The sequence below is a fragment of the Nerophis ophidion genome, linkage group LG18 (assembly GCF_033978795.1).
Source record: "Nerophis ophidion isolate RoL-2023_Sa linkage group LG18, RoL_Noph_v1.0, whole genome shotgun sequence".
Classification (NCBI taxonomy): domain Eukaryota; kingdom Metazoa; phylum Chordata; class Actinopteri; order Syngnathiformes; family Syngnathidae; genus Nerophis; species Nerophis ophidion.
Genome location: NC_084628.1, coordinates 42,603,738 through 42,627,196, shown reverse-complemented (window position 1 = coordinate 42,627,196; position 23,459 = coordinate 42,603,738). Strand labels below are relative to the sequence as shown.

Here is a 23,459-nt window from a genome sequence, read left to right as displayed (position 1 = left end):
CTCCTTCATTCCGAGCGTCCCAGAGGGCCCGGATTAGATTGGGAGGAACACAATCAAGCTAATGTGTGTTTTCCACAAATTGACAAAAAAAAAAAAAAAAAAATCCCCAATAAAAACATCTTTCATGAAGGTAATTCCTCTTTGGAGCTCCTCTCTTTTTGAAGTGTGACAGCCCACTTCTTTGAGGCCCTTCAATATAGTATTTAATCATCTGTGCCAACAAAGCTCCTCTCTTTGCCAAATGGCCGCCGCTTATAGCCTGCAATTATTTCCCACTCATGAATTTGACATTTGTCTCCGCGTGCCTCCGGGCTTACGTCTTCTCTTCAATTCCAGGCCCTAGTCTGATGCCCTTTTGCCCGTGCACATCCCGCCGTCGTTTTATGTTTATGTGCCGCTAAATCAACGTTAAAAAGTGAATGCAACAACAACAATCATTCAAGTCGGGACAGGCTGAGCACCCTGACCTTACGCGAACAGAACGAACAACAATCTATAATTTATTAACAACCAACAGACAAACGAGGAAACTTGATGTGGCCAAAATACAGACAAGCCAGCCGTGTATTCCAAAAATGAAGTAAATTACAGAAACACTGCATTAAAATTGCAAAAAGAAAACATTTGAGAGTATTTTCCAGACTGTAAAGCCTTTGCATGCGCTTTGAACCCCGCGGCCTATAAAACGGTGCGGCTAATTGACTTTTGGACGAGTTGAAAGTCTGTTTGGCGCAGGGCTCGGCAACCCAGAACGTAAAATAGTTCCACCTTGATCTAGCAGGTGGGGAAAAAGGTTTGGTTCAACTTTTCTTCAGAGAAAAATGGAAATAAAACAGATTTACCAAGCATTTACTCATAAAAAAACACCCATAGGCCAGGGGCCGGAAACCCAAAATGTTAAAAGAACCATATTGGACCAACAATACCAAAAAACATCTGTCTGGAGCCACAAAAAATGAAAAGCCGTATGTAATGTGTGTTATGATGAAGGCAACACATGATGTAAGTGTCTATTTCAGCAAAAATAGCCTACTATCAAAAATACTTTAAAAGTCTTGTATAAGTGTTATAATGAAGGCAACACATGATGTAAGTGTCTATATTAGCTATAATAGCCTACAATCAAAATGACTTTCAAAGTCTTATATAAGTGTTATAATGAAGGCAACACATGATGTAAGTGTCTATATTAGCTATATTAGCCTACTTTCGAAATTACTTTAAAAGTCTTATATAAGTGTTGGACCAAAAGTACGAAAAAACAATAAGTTTGGAGCTGCAAAAAATTAAAAGCTTTATATAAGTGTCATAATGAAGGCAACACATGATGTAAGTGTCTATATTAGCTATAATAGCCTACTATCAAAATGACTTTAAAAGTCTTATATAAGTGTTATAATGAAGGCAACACATGATGTAAGTGTCTATATTAGCTATAATAACCTACTAACAAAATGACTTTAAAAGTCTTATATAAGTGTTATAATGAAGGCAACACATGATGTAAGTGTCTTTATTAGCTATAATAGCCTACTATCAAAATGACTTTAAAAGTCTTATATAAGTGTTATAATGAAGGCAACACATGATGTAAGTGTCTATATTAGTGTATAATAGCCTACTATCAAAATGACTTTAAAAGTCTTATATAAGTGTTATAATGAAGGCAACACATGATGTGTCTATATTAGTGTATAATAGCCTACTATCAAAATGACTTTAAAAGTCTTATATAAGTGTTATAATGAAGGCAACACATGATATAAGTGTCTATATTAGCTATAATAGCCTACTATCAAAATTACTTTAAAAGTCTTATATAAGTGTTATAATGAAGGCAACACATGATGTAAGTGTCCATATTAGCTATATTAGCCCACTTTCAAAATTACTTTAAGCAGATCTTCAATGACAGAAATGTTGAAATGTAATGTTGCCTTCATTATAACACTTATATAAGTCTTTTAAAGTCGTTTTGATAGTAGGCTATTAGAGCTAATATAGACACTTTCATCATGTGTTGCCTTCATTTTAACACTTATATAAGTCTTTTAAAGTCATTTTGATAGTAGGCTATTATAGCTAATATAGACACTTACGTAATGAGATGCTTTCATTATAATGCTTATATAAGACTTTTAAAGTCATTTTGATAGTAGGCTAATATAGCTAATATAGACACTTACATCATGTGTTGCCTTCATTATAACACTTATATAAGACTTTTAAAGTATTTTTGATAGTAGGCTATTGTAGCTAATATAGACACTTACATCATGTGTTGCCTTCATTATAACACTTATATAAGTCTTTTAGTCATTTTGATAGTAGGCTATTATAGCTAATATAGACACTTACGTAATGAGATGCTTTCATTATAATGCTTATATAAGACTTTTAAAGTCATTTTGATAGTAGGCTATTGTAGCTAATATAGACACTTACATTATGTGTTGCCTTCATTATAACACTTATATAAGACTTTTAAAGTCATTTTGATAGTAGGCTATTATAGCTAATATAGACACTTTCATCATGTGTTGCCTTCATTATAACACTTATATAAGACTTTTAAAGTCATTTTGATAGTAGGCTATTATAGCTAATATAGACACTTACATCATATGTTGCCTTCATTATAACACTTATACAAGACTTTTAAAGTATTTTTGATAGTAGGCTATTGTAGCTAATATAGACACTTACATCATGTGTTGCCTTCATTATAACACTTATATAAGACTTTTAAAGTCATTTTGATAGTAGGCTATTATAGCTAATATAGACACTTACGTCCTATATTGACTTCATTATAACACTTATATAAGTCTTTTAAAGTCATTTGATAGTAGGCTATTACAGCTAATATAGTCACTTACATCATGTGTTGCCTTCATTATAACACTTATATAAGACTTTTAAAGTCAATTTGATAGTAGGCTATTACAGCTAATATAGACACTTACATCATGTGTTGCCTTCATTATAACACTTATATAAGACTTTTAAAGTCATTTTGATAGTAGGCTATTACAGCTAATATAGTCACTTACATCATGTGTTGCCTTCATTATAACACTTATATAAGACTTTTAAAGTCATTTTGATAGTAGGCTATTATAGCTAATATAGACACTTATGTGTTGCCTTCATTATAACACTTTTATAAGACTTTTAAAGTCATTTGATAGTAGGCTATTATAGTCAATATAGACACACCATGTGTTGCCTTCATTATAACACTTATATAAGTCTTTTAAAGTAATTTGAAAGTAGGCTATTATAGCTAATATAGACACTTACGTCATGTGTTGCCTTCATTATAACACTTATATAAGACTTTTAAAGTCATTTTGATAGTAGGCCATTATAGCTAATATAGACACTTACATCATGTGTTGCCTTCATTATAACACTTATATAAGGCTTTTAAAGTCATCTTGATAGTAGGCTATTATAGCTAATATAGACACTTACATCTGAAAATTGTAATTTTCCTGAAGGAACTCTCCTGACGGAATAAATAAAGTACTATCTAATCTAATCTAATCTAATGTGTTGCCTTCATTATAACACTTATATAAGTCTTTTAAAGTCATTTTGATAGTAGGCTATTATAGCTAATATAGACACTTACATCATGTGTTGCCTTCATTATAACACTTTTATAAGACTTTTAAAGTAATTTTGATTGTAGGCTATTATAGCTAATATAGACACTTACATCATGTGTTGCCTTCATTATAACACTTATATAAGACTTTTAAAGTATTTTTGATAGTAGGCTATTACAGCTAATATAGACACTTACATCATGTGTTGCCTTCATTATAACACTTATATAAGACTTAAAGTCATTTTGATAGTAGGCTATTATAGCTAATATAGACACTTACGTCATGTGTTGCCTTCATTATAACACTTATATAAGACTTAAAGTCATTTTGATAGTAGGCTATTATAGCTAATATAGACACTTACGTCATATGTTGTCTTCATTACAAGAACTATATACAACTTTTTAGAGTCATTTTGATAGTAGGCTATTATAGCTAATATAGACACTTTCATCATGTGTTGCCTTCATTATAACACACATTATATACAGCTTTTTTGTGGCTCCGGACAGATTTTTTTTGTTGTTGTTGTATATTTGGTCCAATATGGCTCTTTTAACGTTGTGGGTTGCCTAGTCCTGTTTTAGACACGTGTGACGTAGAGCATAACGTGTCATTCTTTTTATTGATACATCTCTACATTCCTCCCTCGGTACAATGGAGGCTTTGCACCCAGCGACCACACACACACACACACACACACACACACACACACACACACACACACACACACACACACACACACACACACACACACACACACACACACACACACACACACACACACACACACACACACACACACTGAGTCAGTGTTCACACAAGGACACACACACAAGACATATAGAGTGCAGCGGTGATGAAAGACCCTTTAAAGGTGTCTCTAATAAATGCCTGGGTGTGTGTGTGTGTGTGTGTGTGTGTTCTAATAAATGCCTGTGTGTGTGTGTGTGTGTGCTGCTAGTGATTGTCCAAACAGACGAGAGCCTCACTCTGATATCTTTTCCAGGGTTGAGAGGGAGCTGCAGCTGCGCCCGGCAGCTTTACAAACACCAACAAGGTCAGTGTGTGTTTTGACTCTCACACAGATGTTCTTACTGAGTCTATACTTGGGACCGATCATAATCCCAAATCCTTATAAGTGCCGAAACAGCCACGTCACTTTTATGCCGGGGAGCGCTCGTCTTTCCGGTCTGCTGGGGCAGCGGGCTGAGAGTGAGGGACGCTAACAGACTGGACAAGTTGGTAGAGAAGGCCAGTAACGTGGTGGGAGTGGAGCTGGACTCTCTGGCGGTGGTGTCAGAGAGGAGAAGTCTAGCAAAACTCCTAACTATTATGGACAACACCTCCCACCCACTACACTCGGACCTTGTGGGGAGAATGACCACGTTCAGTGGAAGGCTCAGACTCCCTAAATGTAACACAGAACCACACAGGAGGTCCTTCATACCGACAGCCATCAGACTGTATAATGCATATGTTCCTTGACTGCACTTATATGTCATATATTATTTAGTATTATTATTGTTTATTGTGAGCGAACTGTGGTACTGAATTTCCCCCAGGTATCAATAAAGTACTTTCTATTCTATCTATTCCATTCTAACACTTAATCAAAATGACTTTCAAAGTCTTATATAAGTGATATAATGAAGACAACATATGACATAAGTGTCTATATTAGCCTGCTATCAAAATGACTTTCAAAGTCTTATATAAGTGTTATAATGAAGACAACACATGAGGTAAGTGTCTATATTAGCTATAATAGCCTACTATCAGAATGACCTTCAAAGTCTTATATAAGTGTTATAATGAAGGCAACACATGAGGTAAGTGTCTATATTGGCTTACTATCAACATAACTTTCAAAGTCTTATATAAGTGTTATAATGATGACATAAGTGTCTATATTAGCTATAATAGCCTACTATCAAAATGACTTTCAAAGTCTTATATAAGTGTTATAATGAAAACAACAGATGACGTAAGTGTCTGTATTAGCCTACTATCAACATGACTTTCAAAGTCTTATACAAGTGTTATAATGAAGCCGTAAGTGTCTATATTAGCTATAATAGCCTACTATCAACATGACTTTCAAAGTCTTATATAAGTGTTATAATGAAGGCAACACATGAGGTAAGTGTCTATATTAGTTTACTATCAACATGACTTTCAAAGTTTTATATAAGTGTTATAATGATGACGTAAGTGTCTATATTAGCTATAATAGCCTACTATCAAAATTACTTTCAAAGTCTTATATAAGTGTTATAATGGAGACAACACATGACGTAAGTGTCTATATTAGCTATAATAGCAGACTATAAAAATGACTTTCAAAGTCTTATATAAATGATATAATGAAGACAACTTATGACACAAGTGTCTATATTAGCTATAATAGCCTACTATCAAAATGACTTTCAAAGTCTTATAAAAGTGTTATTATGAAGACAACACATGAGGTAAGTGTCTATATTAGCTTACTATCAACATGACTTTCAAAGTCATATATAAGTGTTATAATGATGACATAAGTGTCTATATTAGCTATAATAGCCTACTATCAACATGACTTTCAAAGTCTTATATAAGTGTTATAATGAAAGCAACAGATGAGGTAAGTGTCTATATTAGCTTACTATCAACATGACTTTCAAAGTCTTATATAAGTGTTATAATGATGACGTAAGTGTCTATATTAGCTATAATAGCCTATCAAAATGACTTTCAAAGTCTTATATAAGTGTTATAATGATGACCTAAGTGTCTATATTAGCTATAATAGCCTACTATCAACATGACTTTCAAAGTCTTATATAAGTGTTATAATGAAGGCAACACATGAGGTAAGTGTCTATATTAGCTTACTATCAACATGACTTTCAAAGTCTTATATAAGTGTTATAATGATGACGTAAGTGTCTATATTAGCTATATTAGCCTACTATCAACATGACTTTCAAAGTCTTATATAAGTGTTATAATGATGACCTAAGTGTCTATATTAGCTATAATAGCCTACTATCAACATGACTTTCAAAGTCTTATATAAGTGTTATAATGATGACGTAAGTGTCTATATTAGCTATAATAGCCTACTATCAAAATGACTTTCAAAGTCTTATATAAGTGTTATAATGAAGGCAACACATGAGGTAAGTGTCTATATTAGCTTACTATCAACATGACTTTCAAAGTCTTATATAAGTGTTATAATGATGACGTAAGTGTCTATATTAGCTATATTAGCCTACTATCAACATGACTTTCAAAGTCTTATATAAGTGTTATAATGATGACCTAAGTGTCTATATTAGCTATAATAGCCTACTATCAACATGACTTTCAAAGTCTTATATAAGTGTTATAATGATGACGTAAGTGTCTATATTAGCTATAATAGCCTACTATCAAAATGACTTTCAAAGTCTTATATAAGTGTTATAATGATGACGTAAGTGTCTATATTAGCCTATATTAGCCTACTATCAAAATGACTATATAAGCCTACTATCAAAATGACTTACAAAGTCTTATATAAATCTTATAATGAAGGCAACACATGATGTGTCTATTTGAGCTATAATAGCCTACTATCAAAATGACTTACAAAGTCTTATATAAGTGTTATATTGAAGGCAACACATGATATAGATTCATTACAATCAATCGAGGTGATGTTTGCTGTGGTCTGGAACAACATGGCACAGAAATGCAGCCAATATCACATACAGATAATGTGTCATGAGACATGCAAAACTAAATGATATACAAAGAAGACAAACGTAAAGGATATTAAATGAGCTCAAGTATAGCTACAAATTAAGCATGGTGATGCAATATGTACACACAGCTAGCCAAAATAGCATGCTAGCAATGTTTAGCTTGCACTGACCAAATATGCCTGATTAGCACTCCAACAAGTCAATAACAACAAAGCGCACCTTTGTGCATTCACACACAGCATAAAACTTTTGGTGGACAAAATGAGACAAAGAAGGTGTGGACGATTTGACATGTAAACAAACTTTTGCGTCACAGTCCACACTATGGTGAGTTCAAGAACCGCCGAAATGAGTAGGACAAAACGATGTTCACCAAATTGTCTCATCGGTGAAGCATACACACAAACATATTCAACAGTGCTAGTTCTAACAATCGGGAAGGTTTGTGTCATGTTTGTGTTATGATCAGCCGCCCGGATCATCTCATATTTTGGCTTAGTTCCGTTTTTGTATTACAGTCTGCCAACGTCTGCCTTAGTTCCTTGTTTAGTCTGTTTCCATAGTAGCTTATTAGTTTCACCTGCCCTGTTTTTGCTAATCACCGTCCTTATTTAAGCCTGCCCTTTTTCTTCATTCACTCTCGCATCCTAGTTAGTGTTTCACGCAGTTTGTGTTTCACTACAGTAACGATTCCAATTCCATGTGTTTACTTGCTAGCTTTCACGCTAGCCTTTTGTTCCTCGTGCTAGTTTGTTTGTTATTTATAGGGACGGCGTGGCGCAGTGGGAGAGTGGCCGTGCGCAACCCGAGGGTCACTGGTTCAAATCCCACCTAGAACCAACCTCGTCACGTCCGTTGTGTCCTGAGCAAGACACTTCACCCTTGCTCCTGATGGGTGCTGGTTGGCGCCTTGCATGGCAGCTCCCTCCATCAGTGTGTGAATGTGTGTGTGAATGGGTAAATGTGGAAGTAGTGTCAAAGCGCTTTGAGTACCTTGAAGGTAGAAAAGCGCTATACAAGTACAACCCATTTATTTATTTATTTATTTATTTCCCTAGCTCCCATGCTAGCGCTTCTGGTGGTTTCCGGCTCCCATGCTAGTTCTGTTTGTTTTGCCTTTTCCACCCAGTTTTTCTGTTCATAGTCTGTTTTATTTATTGAATAAATCTTCATTTCTTTCCGTACGCTGTGTTCGAGCCCGACTGCATCCTTGAAAGAATGCTTTCGCATCACAATGCCCAGCAATCGTTACAGTTTGTCCTCAAACAAAAAAACATACTAAAACAAAAAAAATATTTCCCTCCCAAAGTTTTTACATTTTCAATCCTTTTTAAAAAAAAATATCCAGGGAGCCACTCGGGCGGCACTAAACAATGATGTTAAGTCGAGGGCCTTAAGGTAACGTGATTGTCAAAAGATTGTGAATTCACGCACAGTATAAAACGTTTGGTGGACAAATTGAGACAAAGGAGTGGCAGATTTTACATGTAAACAAACTGTTATGATTGTTTGAACCCCCATCCCCAATCTTTATCCATTTTTAATCGTTTTTTTTTTTAAAAGCTCCAGGTAGCCACTCGGGCGGCACTAAACAATGATGTTAAGTCGAGGGCCTCAAGGTAACGTGATTGTCAAAAGATTGTGCATTCACGCACAGTATAAAACGTTTGGTGGACAAATTGAGACAAAGGAGTGGCAGATTTTACATGTAAACAAACTGTTATGATTGTTTAAACCTCCATCCCCGATCTTTATCCATTTTCAATGGTTTTTTTTTTTTAAAAAAGCTCCAGGGAGCCACTCGGGCGGCACTAAACAATGATGTTAAGTCGAGGGCCTTAAGGTAACGTGATTGTCATAAGACTGTGCATTCATGCACAGTATAAAACGTTTGGTGGACAAATTGGGACAAAGGAGTGGCAGATTTTACACGTAAACAAACTGTTATGTTTGTTTGAAACCCCCCCAATCGTTATCCATTTTCAATCGTTTTTTTAAAAAAAAAGCTCCAGGGAGTCGCGGGTCGCTGACACCCCGGTCTAAGGAAGCAAGTGGCATTCCATCCTAAAAAAAAAACACCTGACCTTCGACCCTTTGGACAGTTCAGCTGCAGGTCGAAGCAAGGCTGCTCCCGTCACTCATTTTTAGAGGACCGAGTCTGCTCAGGGCCAGAAGAATGACAGAGGCGGGGCCAGAAGAATGACAAAGGCGGGGCCAGACAAGACAATGGAGTTCCTCCAGCGACACCTGAGCCCCGACTCTGTGAAAGGGTCACATGATGGAGCTTGTTGCCGGCCCACAAACATGGAGATTGAACTAAAACCCTTATTATGGTCACAGCGCTGATGTGAATGTCTAAAAAACTGGCAAAGAATACCAAAATAACCATAAGAATGCGAAGTATGTGTGCTCTGGAAGAACTTCTATCAAAACATCAGAAGACCAACATGACATATTGGAAGTATTATCTCTCAATAGGAAATACTGGAATTGTCCACCCATAAAACTACCACGTACTAACCCTGTTTTCATATGAGTTGGGAAATTGTGTTTGATGTAAATATAAACAGAATACAATGATTTGCAAATCTTTTTCAACCCATATTCAGTTGAATATGCTACAAAGACAACATATTTGATGTTCAAACTGATAAACATTATTTTGTTGTTGCAAATAATCATTAACTTTAGAATTCGATGCCGGCAACACGTGACAAAGAAGTTGGGAAAGTATGCAATAAATACTGATAAAGTTGAGGAATGCTCATCAAACACTTATTTGGAACATCCCACAGGTGTGCAGGCTAATTGGGAACAGGTGGGTGCCATGATTGGGTATAAAAACAGCTTCCCAATCTTTCACAAGAAAGGATGGGGCGAGGTACACCCCTTTGTCCACAACTGCGTGAGCAAATAGTCAAACAGTTTAAGAACAACCTTTCTCAAAGTGCAATTGCAAGAAATTTAGGGATTTCAACATCTACGCTCCATAAAATCATCAAAAGGTTCAGAGAATCTGGAAAAATCACTCCACGTAAGCGGCATGGCCGGAAACCAACATTGAATGACCGTGACCTTCCATCCCTCAGACAGCCCTGTATCAAAAACCGACATCAATCTCTAAAGGATATCACCACATGGGCTCAGGAACACTTCAGAAAACCACTGTAACTAAATACAGTTTGTCGCTACATCTGTAAGTGCGAGTTAAAGCTCTACTATGCGAAGCGAAAGCCATTTATCAACAACATCCAGAAACACCGCCAGCTTCTCTGGGCCCGAGATCATCGAAGATGGACTGATGCAAAGTGGAAAAGTGTTCTGTGGTCTGACGAGTCCACATTTCAAATTGTTTTTGGAAATATTCGACATTGTGTTATCCGGACCAAAGGGGAAGCGAACCATCCAGACTGTTTTCGACGCAAAGTTCAAAAGCCAGCATGTGTGATGGTATGGGGGTGCATTAGTGCCCAAGGCATGGGTAACTTACACATCTGTGAAGGCACCATTAATGCTGAAAGGTACATACAGGTTTTGGAACAACATATGCTGCCATCTTTTTCATGGACGCCCCTGCTTATTTCAGCAAGACAATGCCAAGCCACATTCAGCACGTGTTACAACAGCGTGGCTTCGTAAAAAAAAGAGTGCGGGTACTTTCCTGGCCCGCCTGCAGTCCAGACCTGTCTGCCATGGAAAATGTGTGGCGCATTATGAAGCGTAAAATACGACTGTTGAACGACTGAAGCTCTACATAAAACAAGAATGGGAAAGAATTCCACCTTCAAAGCTCCAACAATTAGTTTCCTCAGTTCCCAAACGTTTATTGAGTGTTGTTAACAGAAAAGGTGTTTCCATTTTCAATCCTTTTTTAAAAAAATGCTCCGGGGAGCCACTAGGGCGGCGCTAAAGGGCTTCGGGTGGCTGACCCCCGCCGTAGGCTCATTGTGTTTTACCTCCTTGTAGTCGTCATTCTGACACAGACGGGACACATGCCTGATGACATCATCCACGCCATGGCTTCCATCAGTGCTCTCCAGCACCTCCCTCATCGCTCCCACCACTTTCCCTACTCTCTCTCTCTCTCTCACTCGAGCGCCGATTTAGTCCAGGCTCACTGCCCAGCTCTGCTCCCTTCCAAGCTGACTCACCTCAGCCATGATTCAACATAAAAATCTAAAAAAAATCCTCCAAGACCTGGTCGATCATGCTGGTCTTCCTCTCCCCATCTGTGGCACGCTATGGATGTTTCTCCTTCCCTGAACTGTAGTGTGTGTGTCTCGGTGGCCCGAGGTAAGACCCTTAAGTCCTCCCAGCCTTGCACCCTCTGGTCAGGACGGCCTCTCGTGGAGAAAAAACCTCCCTGTCTGGGTTTTTTTTTTTTTTTTCCAACTTGTGGGCAGCAGCTGGGTTGGAAAAGAGACACCTCAGCAATGGACTGCTGCCTTTGGAAAACACTATGTTGAGCTTAAAGGTCTACTGAAAGCCACTACTAGCGACCACGCAGTCTGATAGTTTATATATCAATGATGAAATATTAACATTTAGTTTACTAAATTGCAATTTTAAATTTTGTACCGAAATATCCTGCTGAAACGTCGCGGTATGATGACAGGTGCGCGTGACGTCACGCATTGTAGAGGACATTTAATTCCAGCATCGTTCCCAGCTATTAAGCCGTCTGTTTTCATGGCAAAATTCCACAGTATTTTGGACATCTGTGTTGCTGAATCTTTTGCAATTCGTCCAATGAATAATGGAGACGTCAAAGAAGAAAGCTGTAGGTGGGAAGCGGTGTATTGCGGCCGCCTTTAGCAACAGAAACACAGCCGGTGTTTCATTGTTTACATTCCTGAAAGATGACTGTGAAGCTTTACTATGGAACAGAGCGGTCCAGCGGACACGGTTGGATTGGACCACACACACAAAGTACAGTGTCTCACCTTAAAACTCATCTGTATACTCTAGCCTTTAAATAGACCTCCTTTTTTAGACCAGTTGATCTGCCGCTTCTTTTCTTTCTCCTATGTCCCCCCCTCCCTTGTGGAGGGGGTCCGGTCCGATGCCCAAGGATGAAGCACTGGCTGTCCAGAGTCGAGACCCAGGATGGACCGCTCGCCTGTATCGGTTGGGGACGTCTCTACGCTGCTGATCCGCCTCCGCTTGAGATGGTCTCCTGTGGACGGGACTCTCGCTGCTGTCTTGGATCCGCTTTGAACTGAACTCTCACGGCTGTGTTGGAGCCACTATGGATTGAACTTTCACAGTATCATGTTAGACCCGCTCCACATCCATTGCTTTCGGTCCCCTAGAAGGGGGGGGGGGGGGGGGGTGTTGCCCACATCTGAGGTCCTCTCCAAGGTTTCTCATAGTCAGCATTGTCACTGGCGTCCCACTGGATGTGAATTCTCCCTGCCCACTGGGTGTGAGTTTTCCTTGCCCTTTTGTGGGTTCTTCCGAGGATGTTGTAGTCGTAATGATTTGTGCAGTCCTTTGAGACATTTGTGATTTGGGGCTATATAAATAAACATTGATTGATTGATTGATTGAATGATTAAGTGCATCATGCAGCGATCATTTCGAAAGATCATGTTTCGAAGAGGGTCCCTTGCGAAGGGAAGAGATGGGCATCGCCACCACCCATCGACTGGTGCTGAAGAAAGGTGCGGGGCCGACCTTCAGGTTGTACAGGTATGACCATATAATCTTACTAAAACACTAGTAACAAAATAAGCAGATAAGTGATTTTCCAGAAATATCCTACCAATAACATCTGAATCGCTCCCACTGCCCTCTAGTAGTTTTTTTCCTATCTAGTCCTTCACTCTCACTTTCCTCATCCACGAATCTTTCATCCACACTCAAATTAATGGGGAAATCGTCGCTTTCTCACATTTAGCTGAACTGCACCAATTTTGTGGTAAAAAATTCAAGCAAAAGGCTTGTGGATGGCTACCAAAAGCGCATTATTGCAGTGAAACTTGCCAAGGGACCTGTGAGCAAATATTAACATTGCTGTACGTATACTTTTGAGCCAGCCCATTTGCTCACAATTTCATAATACATTCATAAAAGAAGCAAACTTCATGAATGTTTTTTGTGACCAACAAATATGTGCTCCGATCACTCAATCACAAAAAAACTCAAGAGTTATACAAAAGATTGGAACCTCAAGACAGCCATGCATACTTGCCAACCCTCCCGGATTTTCCGGGAGACTCCCGAAATTCAGCGCCTATCCCGAAAACCTCCCGGGACAAATTTTGTCCTGAAAATCTCCCAAAATTCAGGCGGAGCCGGAGGCCACACCCCCTCCAGCTCCATGTGGACCTGAGTGAGGACAGCCTGTTTTCTTGTCCGATTTCCCACAATATAAATAGAGTGCCTGCCCAATGACGTTATAACTGTTGTCATGATCTGTAGTCTGGATCATGTTTAGTTCGGTTATTTTCTGTTAGTTTGGACTCCCTTTGTTGTTTGTGTACCTTGTGAGTTAGTTTGGTCACCATGGTAACATATTAATTTCACCTGCTGCGGGTTCCAGATGCACACCTGTTTTTGTTAATTACTTTCCTATTTAAGCCTGCCTTGTCCCGTCAGTCGGTCTTGGTCCCTTGTTTGTGGTATGCAACTGTTTCGTTGGTAATTACTAGATTTCTTGTTACCTGATCCTGTGCTAGTGTTGGCATTAGCTTATGTGCTTCCGCCACGCGTTTCTTTTTGTCTGTTTTTGTACTAGTGTTTTGTTATTAAATCATTCTTATCTTTACGTTGTTGTCCGGAGTGTCTATGTTTGCGTTGGAGGAACGATCCCGCATTAAAATGCGACCCACACGTGACAACTGTAGAATGATCGAGGGGGAGTTCTTGGTTTCTTATATGGGTTTATTGTTAGGCAGTTTCATTAACGTCCTCCCAGCGAGGTAACAACACACAACAACAGCAGTCACGTTTTCCTCTACCGTAAAGCAGTTTGTCTGCCGTAAACAGCAATGTTGTGACACTCTTAAACAGGACAATACTGCCATCTACTGTACATGCATATGGTTAAAAAATAGCGACAGAGAATGGAACAAGGATGGACGATTCAACCCTTAACTCAACAATAAGTAGATGAGTGTTATGTGTGTGTTTATGTGTAAATAAATGAACACTGAAATTCAAGTATTTCTTATATATATATATATATATATATATATATATATATATATATATATATATATATATATATATATATGAAATACTTGACTCTTTACCATGCCCCCAACCACGCCCCTCACCCCACCCACGCCCCCCACCTCCCGAAATCGGAGGTCTCAAGTTGGCAAGTATGCAGCCATGACATTATGTCCTGGAGGCCACGCCCCCACCAGCTCCATGTGGACCTGAGTGAGGACAGCCTGTTTTCACGTCCGCTTTCCCACAATACAAACAGCGTGCCTGCCCAATGACGTTATAACTGTAGAATGATCGAGGACGAGTTCTCGGTTTCTTATGTGGGTTTATTATTAGGCAGTTTCACTGACGTCCTCCCAGTGCGGTAACAACACACAACAACAGCAGTCACGTTTTCGTCTACCGTAAAGCAGTTTGTCTGCCGTAAACAGCAATGTTGTGACACTCTTAAACAGGACAACACTGCCATCTACTGTACATGCATATGGTTAGAAAATAGCGACAGAGAATGGAACAAGGATGGACGATTCAACCCTTAACTCAACAATAAGTAGATGAGTGTTTTGTGTGTGTTTACGTGTAAATAAATGAACACTGAAATTCAAGTATTTCTTATATATATATATATATATATATATATATGAAATACTTGACTCTTTACTACGCCCCCAACCACGCCCCTCGCCCCACCCACGCCCCCCACCTCCCGAAATCGGAGGTCTCAAGTTTGGCAAGTATGCAGCCATGACATTATGTCCTGGAGGCCACGCCGCCACCAGCTCCATGTGGACCTGAGTGAGGACAGCCTGTTTTCACGTCCGCTTTCCCACAATATAAACAGCGTGCCTGACCAATGACGTTATAACTGTAGAATGATCGAGGGCGAGTTCTGGGTTTCTTATGTGGGTTTATTGTTAGGCAGTTTCATTAACGTCCTCCCAGCGCGGTAACAACACACAACAACAGCAGTCACGTTTTCCTCTACCGTAAAGCAGTTTGTCTGCCGTAAACAGCAATGTTGTGACACTCTTAAACAGGACAATACTGTCATCTACTGTACATGCATATGGTTAAAAAATAGCGACAGAGAATGGAACAAGGATGGACGATTCAACCCTTAACTCAACAATAAGTAGATGAGTGTTATGTGTGTGTTTACGTGTAAATAAATGAACACTGAAATTCAAGTATTTCTTATACATATATATATATATGAAATACTTGACTCTTTACCACTCCCCCAACCACGCCCCTCGCCCCACCCACGCCCCCCACCTCCCGAAATCGGAGGTCTCAAGTTTGGCAAGTGTGCAGCCATGACATTATGTCCTGGAGGCCACGCCCCAACCAGCTCCATGTGGACCTGAGTGAGGACAGCCTGTTTTCACGTCCGCTTCCCCACAATATAAACAGCGTGTCTCCCCAATGACGTTATAACTGTAGAATGATCGAGGGCGAGTTCTCGGTTTCTTAGGTGGGTTTATTGTTAGGCAGTTTCATTAACGTCCTCCCAGCGCGGTAACAACACACAACAACAGCAGTCACGTTTTCATCTACCGTAAAGCAGTTTGTCTGCCGTAAACAGCAATGTCGTGACACTCTTAAACAGGACAATACCGCCATCTACTGTACATGCAAATGGTTAAAAAATAGAAAATGATGGACAATTCAACCCTTAACTCAACAATAAGTAGATGAGTGTTATGTGTGTGTTTATGTGTAAATAAATGAACACTGAAATTCAAGTATTTCTTATATATATATATATATATATATATATATATATATATATATATGAAATACTTGACTCTTTACCATGCCCCCAACCACGCCCCTCGCCCCACCCACGCCCCCCACCTCCCGAAATCGGAGGTCTCAAGTTTGTCAAGTATGCAGCCATGACATTATGTCCTGGAGGCCATGCCCCCACCAGCTCCATGTGGACCTGAGTGAAGACAGCCTGTTTTCTTGTCCGCGTTCCCACAATACAAACAGCGTGCCTGCCCAATGACGTTATAACTGTAGAATGATCGATGGCGAGTTCTCGGTTTCTTATATGGGTTTATTGTTAGGCGGTTTCATTAACGTCCTCCCAGCGCGGTAACAACACACAACAACAGCAGTCACGTTTTCATCTACCGTAAAGCAGTTTGTCTGCCGTAAACAGCAATGTTGTGACACTCTTAAACAGGAAAATACTGCCATCTACTGTCCATGCATATGGTTAACAAATAGTGACAGAGAATAGAACAAGGATGGACAATTCAACCCTTAACTCAACAATAAGTAGATGAGTGTTATGTGTGTGTTTACGTGTAAATAAATGAACACTGAAATTCAAGTATTTCTTATATATATATATACATATATACATATATATATATATATATATATATATATATATATATATATATATATATATATATATATATGAAATACTTGACTCTTTACCACGCCCCCAACCACGCCCCTCGCCCCACCCACGCCCCCCACCTCCTGAAATCGGAGGTCTCAAGTTTGGCAAGTATGCAGCCATGACATTATGTCCTGGATGCCACGCCCCCACCAGCTCCATGTGGACCTGAGTGAGGACAGCCTGTTTTCACGTCCGCTTTACCACAATATAAACAGCGTGCCTGCCCAATGACGTTATAACTGCAGAATGATCGATGGCGAGTTCTCGGTTTCTTATATGGGTTTATTGTTAGGCGGTTTCATTAACGTCCTCCCAGCGCGGTAACAACACACAACAACAGCAGTCACATTTTCGTCTACCGTAAAGCAGTTGGTTTGCCGTAAACAGCAATGTTGTGACACTCTTAAACAGGACAATACTGCCATCTACTGTACATGCAAATGGTTAAAAAAAAGTGACAGAGAATAGAAGGATGGACAATTCAACCCTTAACTCAACAATAAGTAGAGTGTGTGTTTATGTGTAAATAAATGAACACTGAAATTCAAGTATTTCTTATATATATATATATATATATATATATATATGAAATACTTGACACTTTACCACGCCCTTCGCCCCACCCATGCCCCCCACCTCCCGAAATCGGAGGTCTCAAGTTTGGCAAGTATGCAGCCATGACATTGTGTCCTGGAGGCCACGCCCCCACCAGCTCCATGTGGAGCTGAGTGAAGACAGCCTGTTTTCTTGTCCGCTTTCCCACAATATAAACAGTGTGCCTGCCCAATGACGTTATAACTGTAGAATGATCGAGGGCGAGTTCTTGGTTTCTTAATGGGTTTATTGTTAGGCGGTTTCATTAACGTCCTCCCAGCGCGGTAACAACACACAACAACAGCAGTCACGTTTTTGTCTACCGTAAAGCAGTTTGTCTGCCGTAAACAGCAATGTTGTGACACTCTTAAACTGGACAATACTGTCATCTACTGTACATGCATATGGTTAAAAAATAGTGACAGAGAATAGAACAAGGATGGACAATTCAACCCTTAACTCAACAATAAGTAGATGAGTGTTATGTGTGTGTTTATGTGTAAATAAATGAAAACTGAAATTCAAGTATTTCTTATATATATATATATATATATATATATATATATATATATATATATATATATATATATATATATGAAATACTTGACTCTTTACCACGCCCCCCACCTCCCGAAATCGGAGGTCTCAAGGTTGGCAAGTATGCAGCCATGACATTATGTCCTTTACAAGTGTATGTAAACTTTTGAACACGACTGTATACAAAATATGTAAATGTAGAATCCGCAGAACACTGGATGCCTTGTGCCTCCTTACCACTAAGGTAAAAATTGGTTCCCCTTTTGGGCCCCAGAGGCAGGTCCCACTAAGTAACCCTCCCAGGACTACAAATGCGTGGTAGTCTGCCTCGCACGTACGCACTCTGAGGTTCAATCTGGGGCTGGCCGTGTTATGATCTCATGGCTGTGAGGACATTATCGACCCGTGACTCACGTGTTTGTCATGGCCGCTCAGACGGAAAATTAGAAACCCATATGGCTCCGAAATCATATGGTGGAACAAAACAACGCAACTTCAAAGGAGTAAAAGACACAAAGCACTGACTGGTTTCCAGGCACAAACAAACAACTACCATAACTAAAGTCAGATGAATCAATTACTGTTTGGATGCATAAAATCATGCAATGCAGTCGTGGATCTAACTGTTTTAAAGACTTTCAGACTTTATCCGGAAACAACAACGCGGGAAATGTGTCCCGTCAAATGCCGTCCATAATCTAATAACTAAAGTTCCTTGGGTGAATAATATAAACTCACTACACCGGTATGTTTTAGCGCCATGAAGTCCTTGATTATTTTCTAAGCCCTCAAAATTATACATTGCTTGTTTTGTACAGTTTAAATGCAAAATAAAATACAATATTTAGAGGGACAATAGGGTATTGTGTGACACCACTACAGATGGTCGGATACTAAATAAAATACAATCAAATAAAATACAAATAAATACAATAAAACGATATGATAGAACAAATAATGAAGGGGCATTGTGAGTCTAAAATAAGCTCAACAAAAACTAAACAATGACAAACCAAATCAAATACAATACAATAAAACAACGCTGAATAAAATAAAATAAAATTAAATTGCTGACCTGTCTAGGCTCAGGGTGGTCTCCTGCTGGCCCCACTATGGACTGGACTCTCACTATTATGTTGGATCCACTATGGACTGGACTCTCACTATTATGTTAGATCCACTATGGACTGGACTGTCACACTATTATGTTAGATCCACTATGGACTGGACTCTCAAACTATTATGTTAGATCCACTATGGACTGGACTCTCGCACTATTATGTTCAATCCACTATGGACTAGACTCTCTCACTATTATGTTAGATCCACTATGGACTGGACTCCCACTATTATGTTAGATCCACTATGGACTGGACTCCCACTATTATGTTAGATCACTATGGACTGGACTCTCACTATTATGTTAGATCCACTATGGACTGGACTCTAGCACTATTATGTTAGATCCACTATGGACTGGACTCTCACTATTATGTTAGATCCACTATGGACTGGACTCTCACACTATTATGTTAGATCCACTATGGACTGGACTCTCACACTATTATGTTAGATCCACTATGGACTGGACTCTCAAACTATTATGTTAGATCCACTATGGACTGGACTCTCACACTATTATGTTAGATCCACTATGGACTGGACTCTAGCACTATTATGTTAGATCCACTATGGACTGGACTCTCACTATTATGTTAGATCCACTATGGACTGGACTCTCACACTATTATGTTAGATCCACTATGGACTGGACTCTAGCACTATTATGTTAGATCCACTATGGACTGGACTCTCACTATTATGTTAGATCCACTATGGACTGGACTCTCACACTATTATGTTAGATCCACTATGGACTGGACTCTCAAACTGTTATGTTAGATCCACTATGGACTGGACTCTCACACTATTATGTTAGATCCACTATGGACTGGACTCTAGCACTATTATGTTAGATCCACTATGGACTGGACTCTCACTATTATGTTAGATCCACTATGGACTGGACTCACACTATTAAGTTATATCCACTATGGACTGGACTCACACTATTATATTAGATCCACTATGGACTGGACTCTCACTATTATGTTAGATCCACTATGGACTGGACTCTCACACTATTATGTTAGATCCATTATGGACTGGACTCACACGATTATGTTGGATCCACTATGGACTGGACTCTCACTATTATGTTAGATCCACTATGGACTGGACTCTCACTATTATGTTAGATCCACAATGGACTGGACTCTTACACTATAATGTTAGATCCACTATAGACTGGACTATCACACTATTATGTTAGATCCACTATGGACTGAACTCTCACTATTATGTTAGATCCACTATGGACTGAACTCTCACTATTATGTTAGATCCACTATGGACTGTACTCTCACTATTATGTTAGATCCACTATGGACTGAACTCTCACACTATTATGTTAGATCCACTATGGACTGGACTCTCACACTATTATGTTAGATCCACTATGGACTGGACTCTCACTATTATGTTAGATCCACTATGGACTGGACTCTCACACTATTATGTTAGATCCACTATGGACTGAACTCTCACACAATTTTGTTAGGTCCACTATGGACTGGACTCTCACTATTATGATAGATCCACTATAAACTGGACTCTCTCTATTATGTTGGATCCACTTTTTTTATCCTCCATTTGAAAATGTGGAGGTTATCATCACTACCGTCTGATTCCAATCAATGCAAGTCATCACAATCATACCAACTTATATTCTTGTCTTCAAGAAATGTTAAACATGATTGTATCATCTTTAAACACATTTAGCTTGTTTTAAACAAACCTGTCTTTCATAAATAAATCAATATAAATGATATATCGTATTTCCTTGAATTGCCGCCGGGTATAAAGTATGCGCCTGCCTAGAATTACTGCCGGGTCAAACTCGTTTCGCAAAATATTATTTTTATTAGCGCATGTCTAGAATTTCCACCGGGTCAAACTCGTCACGTCACGAGTGACACTTCACCTGTCATCATTTTCAAAATGGAGGAGGCTGATTTCAATCATTTGAAATCGCATAAAGGGAAGAAAATTAAGAGCTATTCAGTAGGATTTAAGGTCCAAGCTATTGAATATGCTAAAAAGAACAGTAAGCAGCTATGTTTTATTAATATACCGTAGCTGCGTGTGTCAAATATGATTCATTAAATGATTCCCGCCTCCTGGTGGTAGAGGGCGCTAGTGATCCTTCTTGGGACTACTCGGCTGCACAAGAAGTGACAACGAGTGACGTGATATGTGCTAGGAACAGATATGACGACGGACCTTTTAGGATGTAACACCACTACACTTATGCTGGCAATGTAAACAACCGGGCTGAAATAAAGCATGTTCCAGTCCTAAATACCCAGTGTATTATTTATACTTCATGGTGGCAGCGGTGGGATAAAGAGATCACCCACGGGGCAGAACGGGAGGGGGAGTTGTCTGAGGGTAATTCCGTTGTTGCCCGCACTACACGTGAGGAGCCAAGCTAACTGATAAAACAGTTTTCTAAACTCGACTTTCAGTCAAAGCAGGAGGTAATAAAGGAAGATCTCCATCGAGACAGAGAGACTTTTAAAACTGAAGAAAGATAAGGAAGACTTCTATAAACAAGTTATCGATGCTTTTGATCAGAAGGAGCTGCGCATGGACTTCATTTATAAGTAAAGGTAAGACCATAATAACGTTTTGTTTTATTAAATGTGCTCTTCATGATAGTATCCTTACATCACACTCAAATTTTTACCGCATGCCTTTAGTAATAACAAAGCAAACTCAAATCAGACTGCAAGATTATAGGCCTGCTTGCAACGTTGATTGTTGTGTTCATATTTTTAGCACATATTAGCCATCATGTAAGACAAACAACTCTGACTGAAACTATTTCCCATATAAGTATAACTTTAGGGTGGAAATAAATTCAACTAGCATGACCTACAAGTCTCTAAAATAAATGGTGTCTGGTCGTGGTGCGGCATCAGATACCAAGTTGAACAAGTAACAAAAGAAGGAGACCAGACATCAAATATTCATGCAGCAAATAGGGCGTCAAACCTCCAAGCTAACACACAGCCAGCAGTGGAGAAACTTCAAATTGGGGCGAAAAGGAAGTGTGTTTGAGTCTGTGCTCATCCCCAAGGATTATGGGTAAAGTACACAGGGCTGTCTCGCTAACCCTGGTCATGTTGCGCGGACACACACACACACACACACGCACGCACGCACGCACACACACACACACACACACACACACACACACACACACACACACACACACACACACACACACACACACACACACACACACACACACACACACACACACACACACACACACACACACACACACACTTGTATTTGTTACCTTTTTGAGACCTTTGAATAATGCCTCCCTCTTTAGGACCATCCTTTCTAGATATATAAAGATGTGTATTTACAACATTAATAATATATAAATACTATGCAAATATTAAAAAAATTTGTTGTAAAAAACTGGGTTGGAATTTCACAAGAAAAAGGTCACAATTTCACAAGAAAAACGGAACCTTTTTTACAAGAAAAGCTTAAAATGTGGGCAATTTTATGAAAAGAGTCGAAATATTACTCTACAAAAGTCACCACTTTATAAGAAAACTTTTGGCCTTATAATAATCTCGGTTCTGTGATGAGGTGGCAACTTGTCCAGAGTGTACCCCGCCTTCCGCCCAGATGGATAATAATAATCGGAATTTTACTTGGCAAAATTATGACAAAAGTCATAATTTTACTGTAGAGGCTAACTATTAATGGCCACCATAGTCTCAACACCTTGGTATATTTCTTCATCCTATGGTCACGTACGGGACGCGGGTTGTCTTAACGTCAGCACAGCAATTCGTAAAATCAGCTGCTCACCTTTGGAGCAATGTTCACGGACTCTAGTATTTGGCTCTCTATTAGATGCAATGGTTTTCCGTATTGGGACCATGATCCTAACATGTTCACCGGTCCTCACATGGACGAAACTTTTACTTGTTCACCGGTCCTCACATGGACGAACTTTTCCTTGTTGATGTCTCAAGAAGGGTAGAAATACAAGAAACACACACACGCACGCACGCACGCACGCACGCACGCACGCACGCACGCACACACACACACACACACACACACACACACACACACACACACACACACACACACACACACACACACACACACACACTTGTATTTGTTACAATTTTGAGACCTCCGAACAATGCCTACCAATTTAGGACTGTAACGATCTGTCACTTACTTTCTGATAGTTTTTCGTGTTTTGTACTTTGTTTCCTGTTCAGTGCT

At 39.2% G+C, this 23,459-nt stretch overlaps 1 protein-coding gene across 4 annotated transcripts in view; it reads right to left on the bottom strand.

Moving 5' to 3' along the window:
* The window catches only part of schip1 (schwannomin interacting protein 1), an 845,783-nt gene that overhangs the window by 52,690 nt on the left and 769,634 nt on the right, over positions 1-23,459 (bottom strand). The window contains exon 1 of one of the 4 annotated variants that reach the window (XM_061878141.1): positions 11,503-11,615. The exons of the other annotated variants lie outside the window; for them this stretch is intronic. Coding sequence (XP_061734125.1) covers positions 11,503-11,511 — 9 coding nt within the window. The 5' untranslated portion in view covers positions 11,512-11,615. Of the gene's footprint in view, positions 1-11,502; positions 11,616-23,459 lie in introns of those variants that run through there. 4 annotated transcript variants of the gene reach the window in all.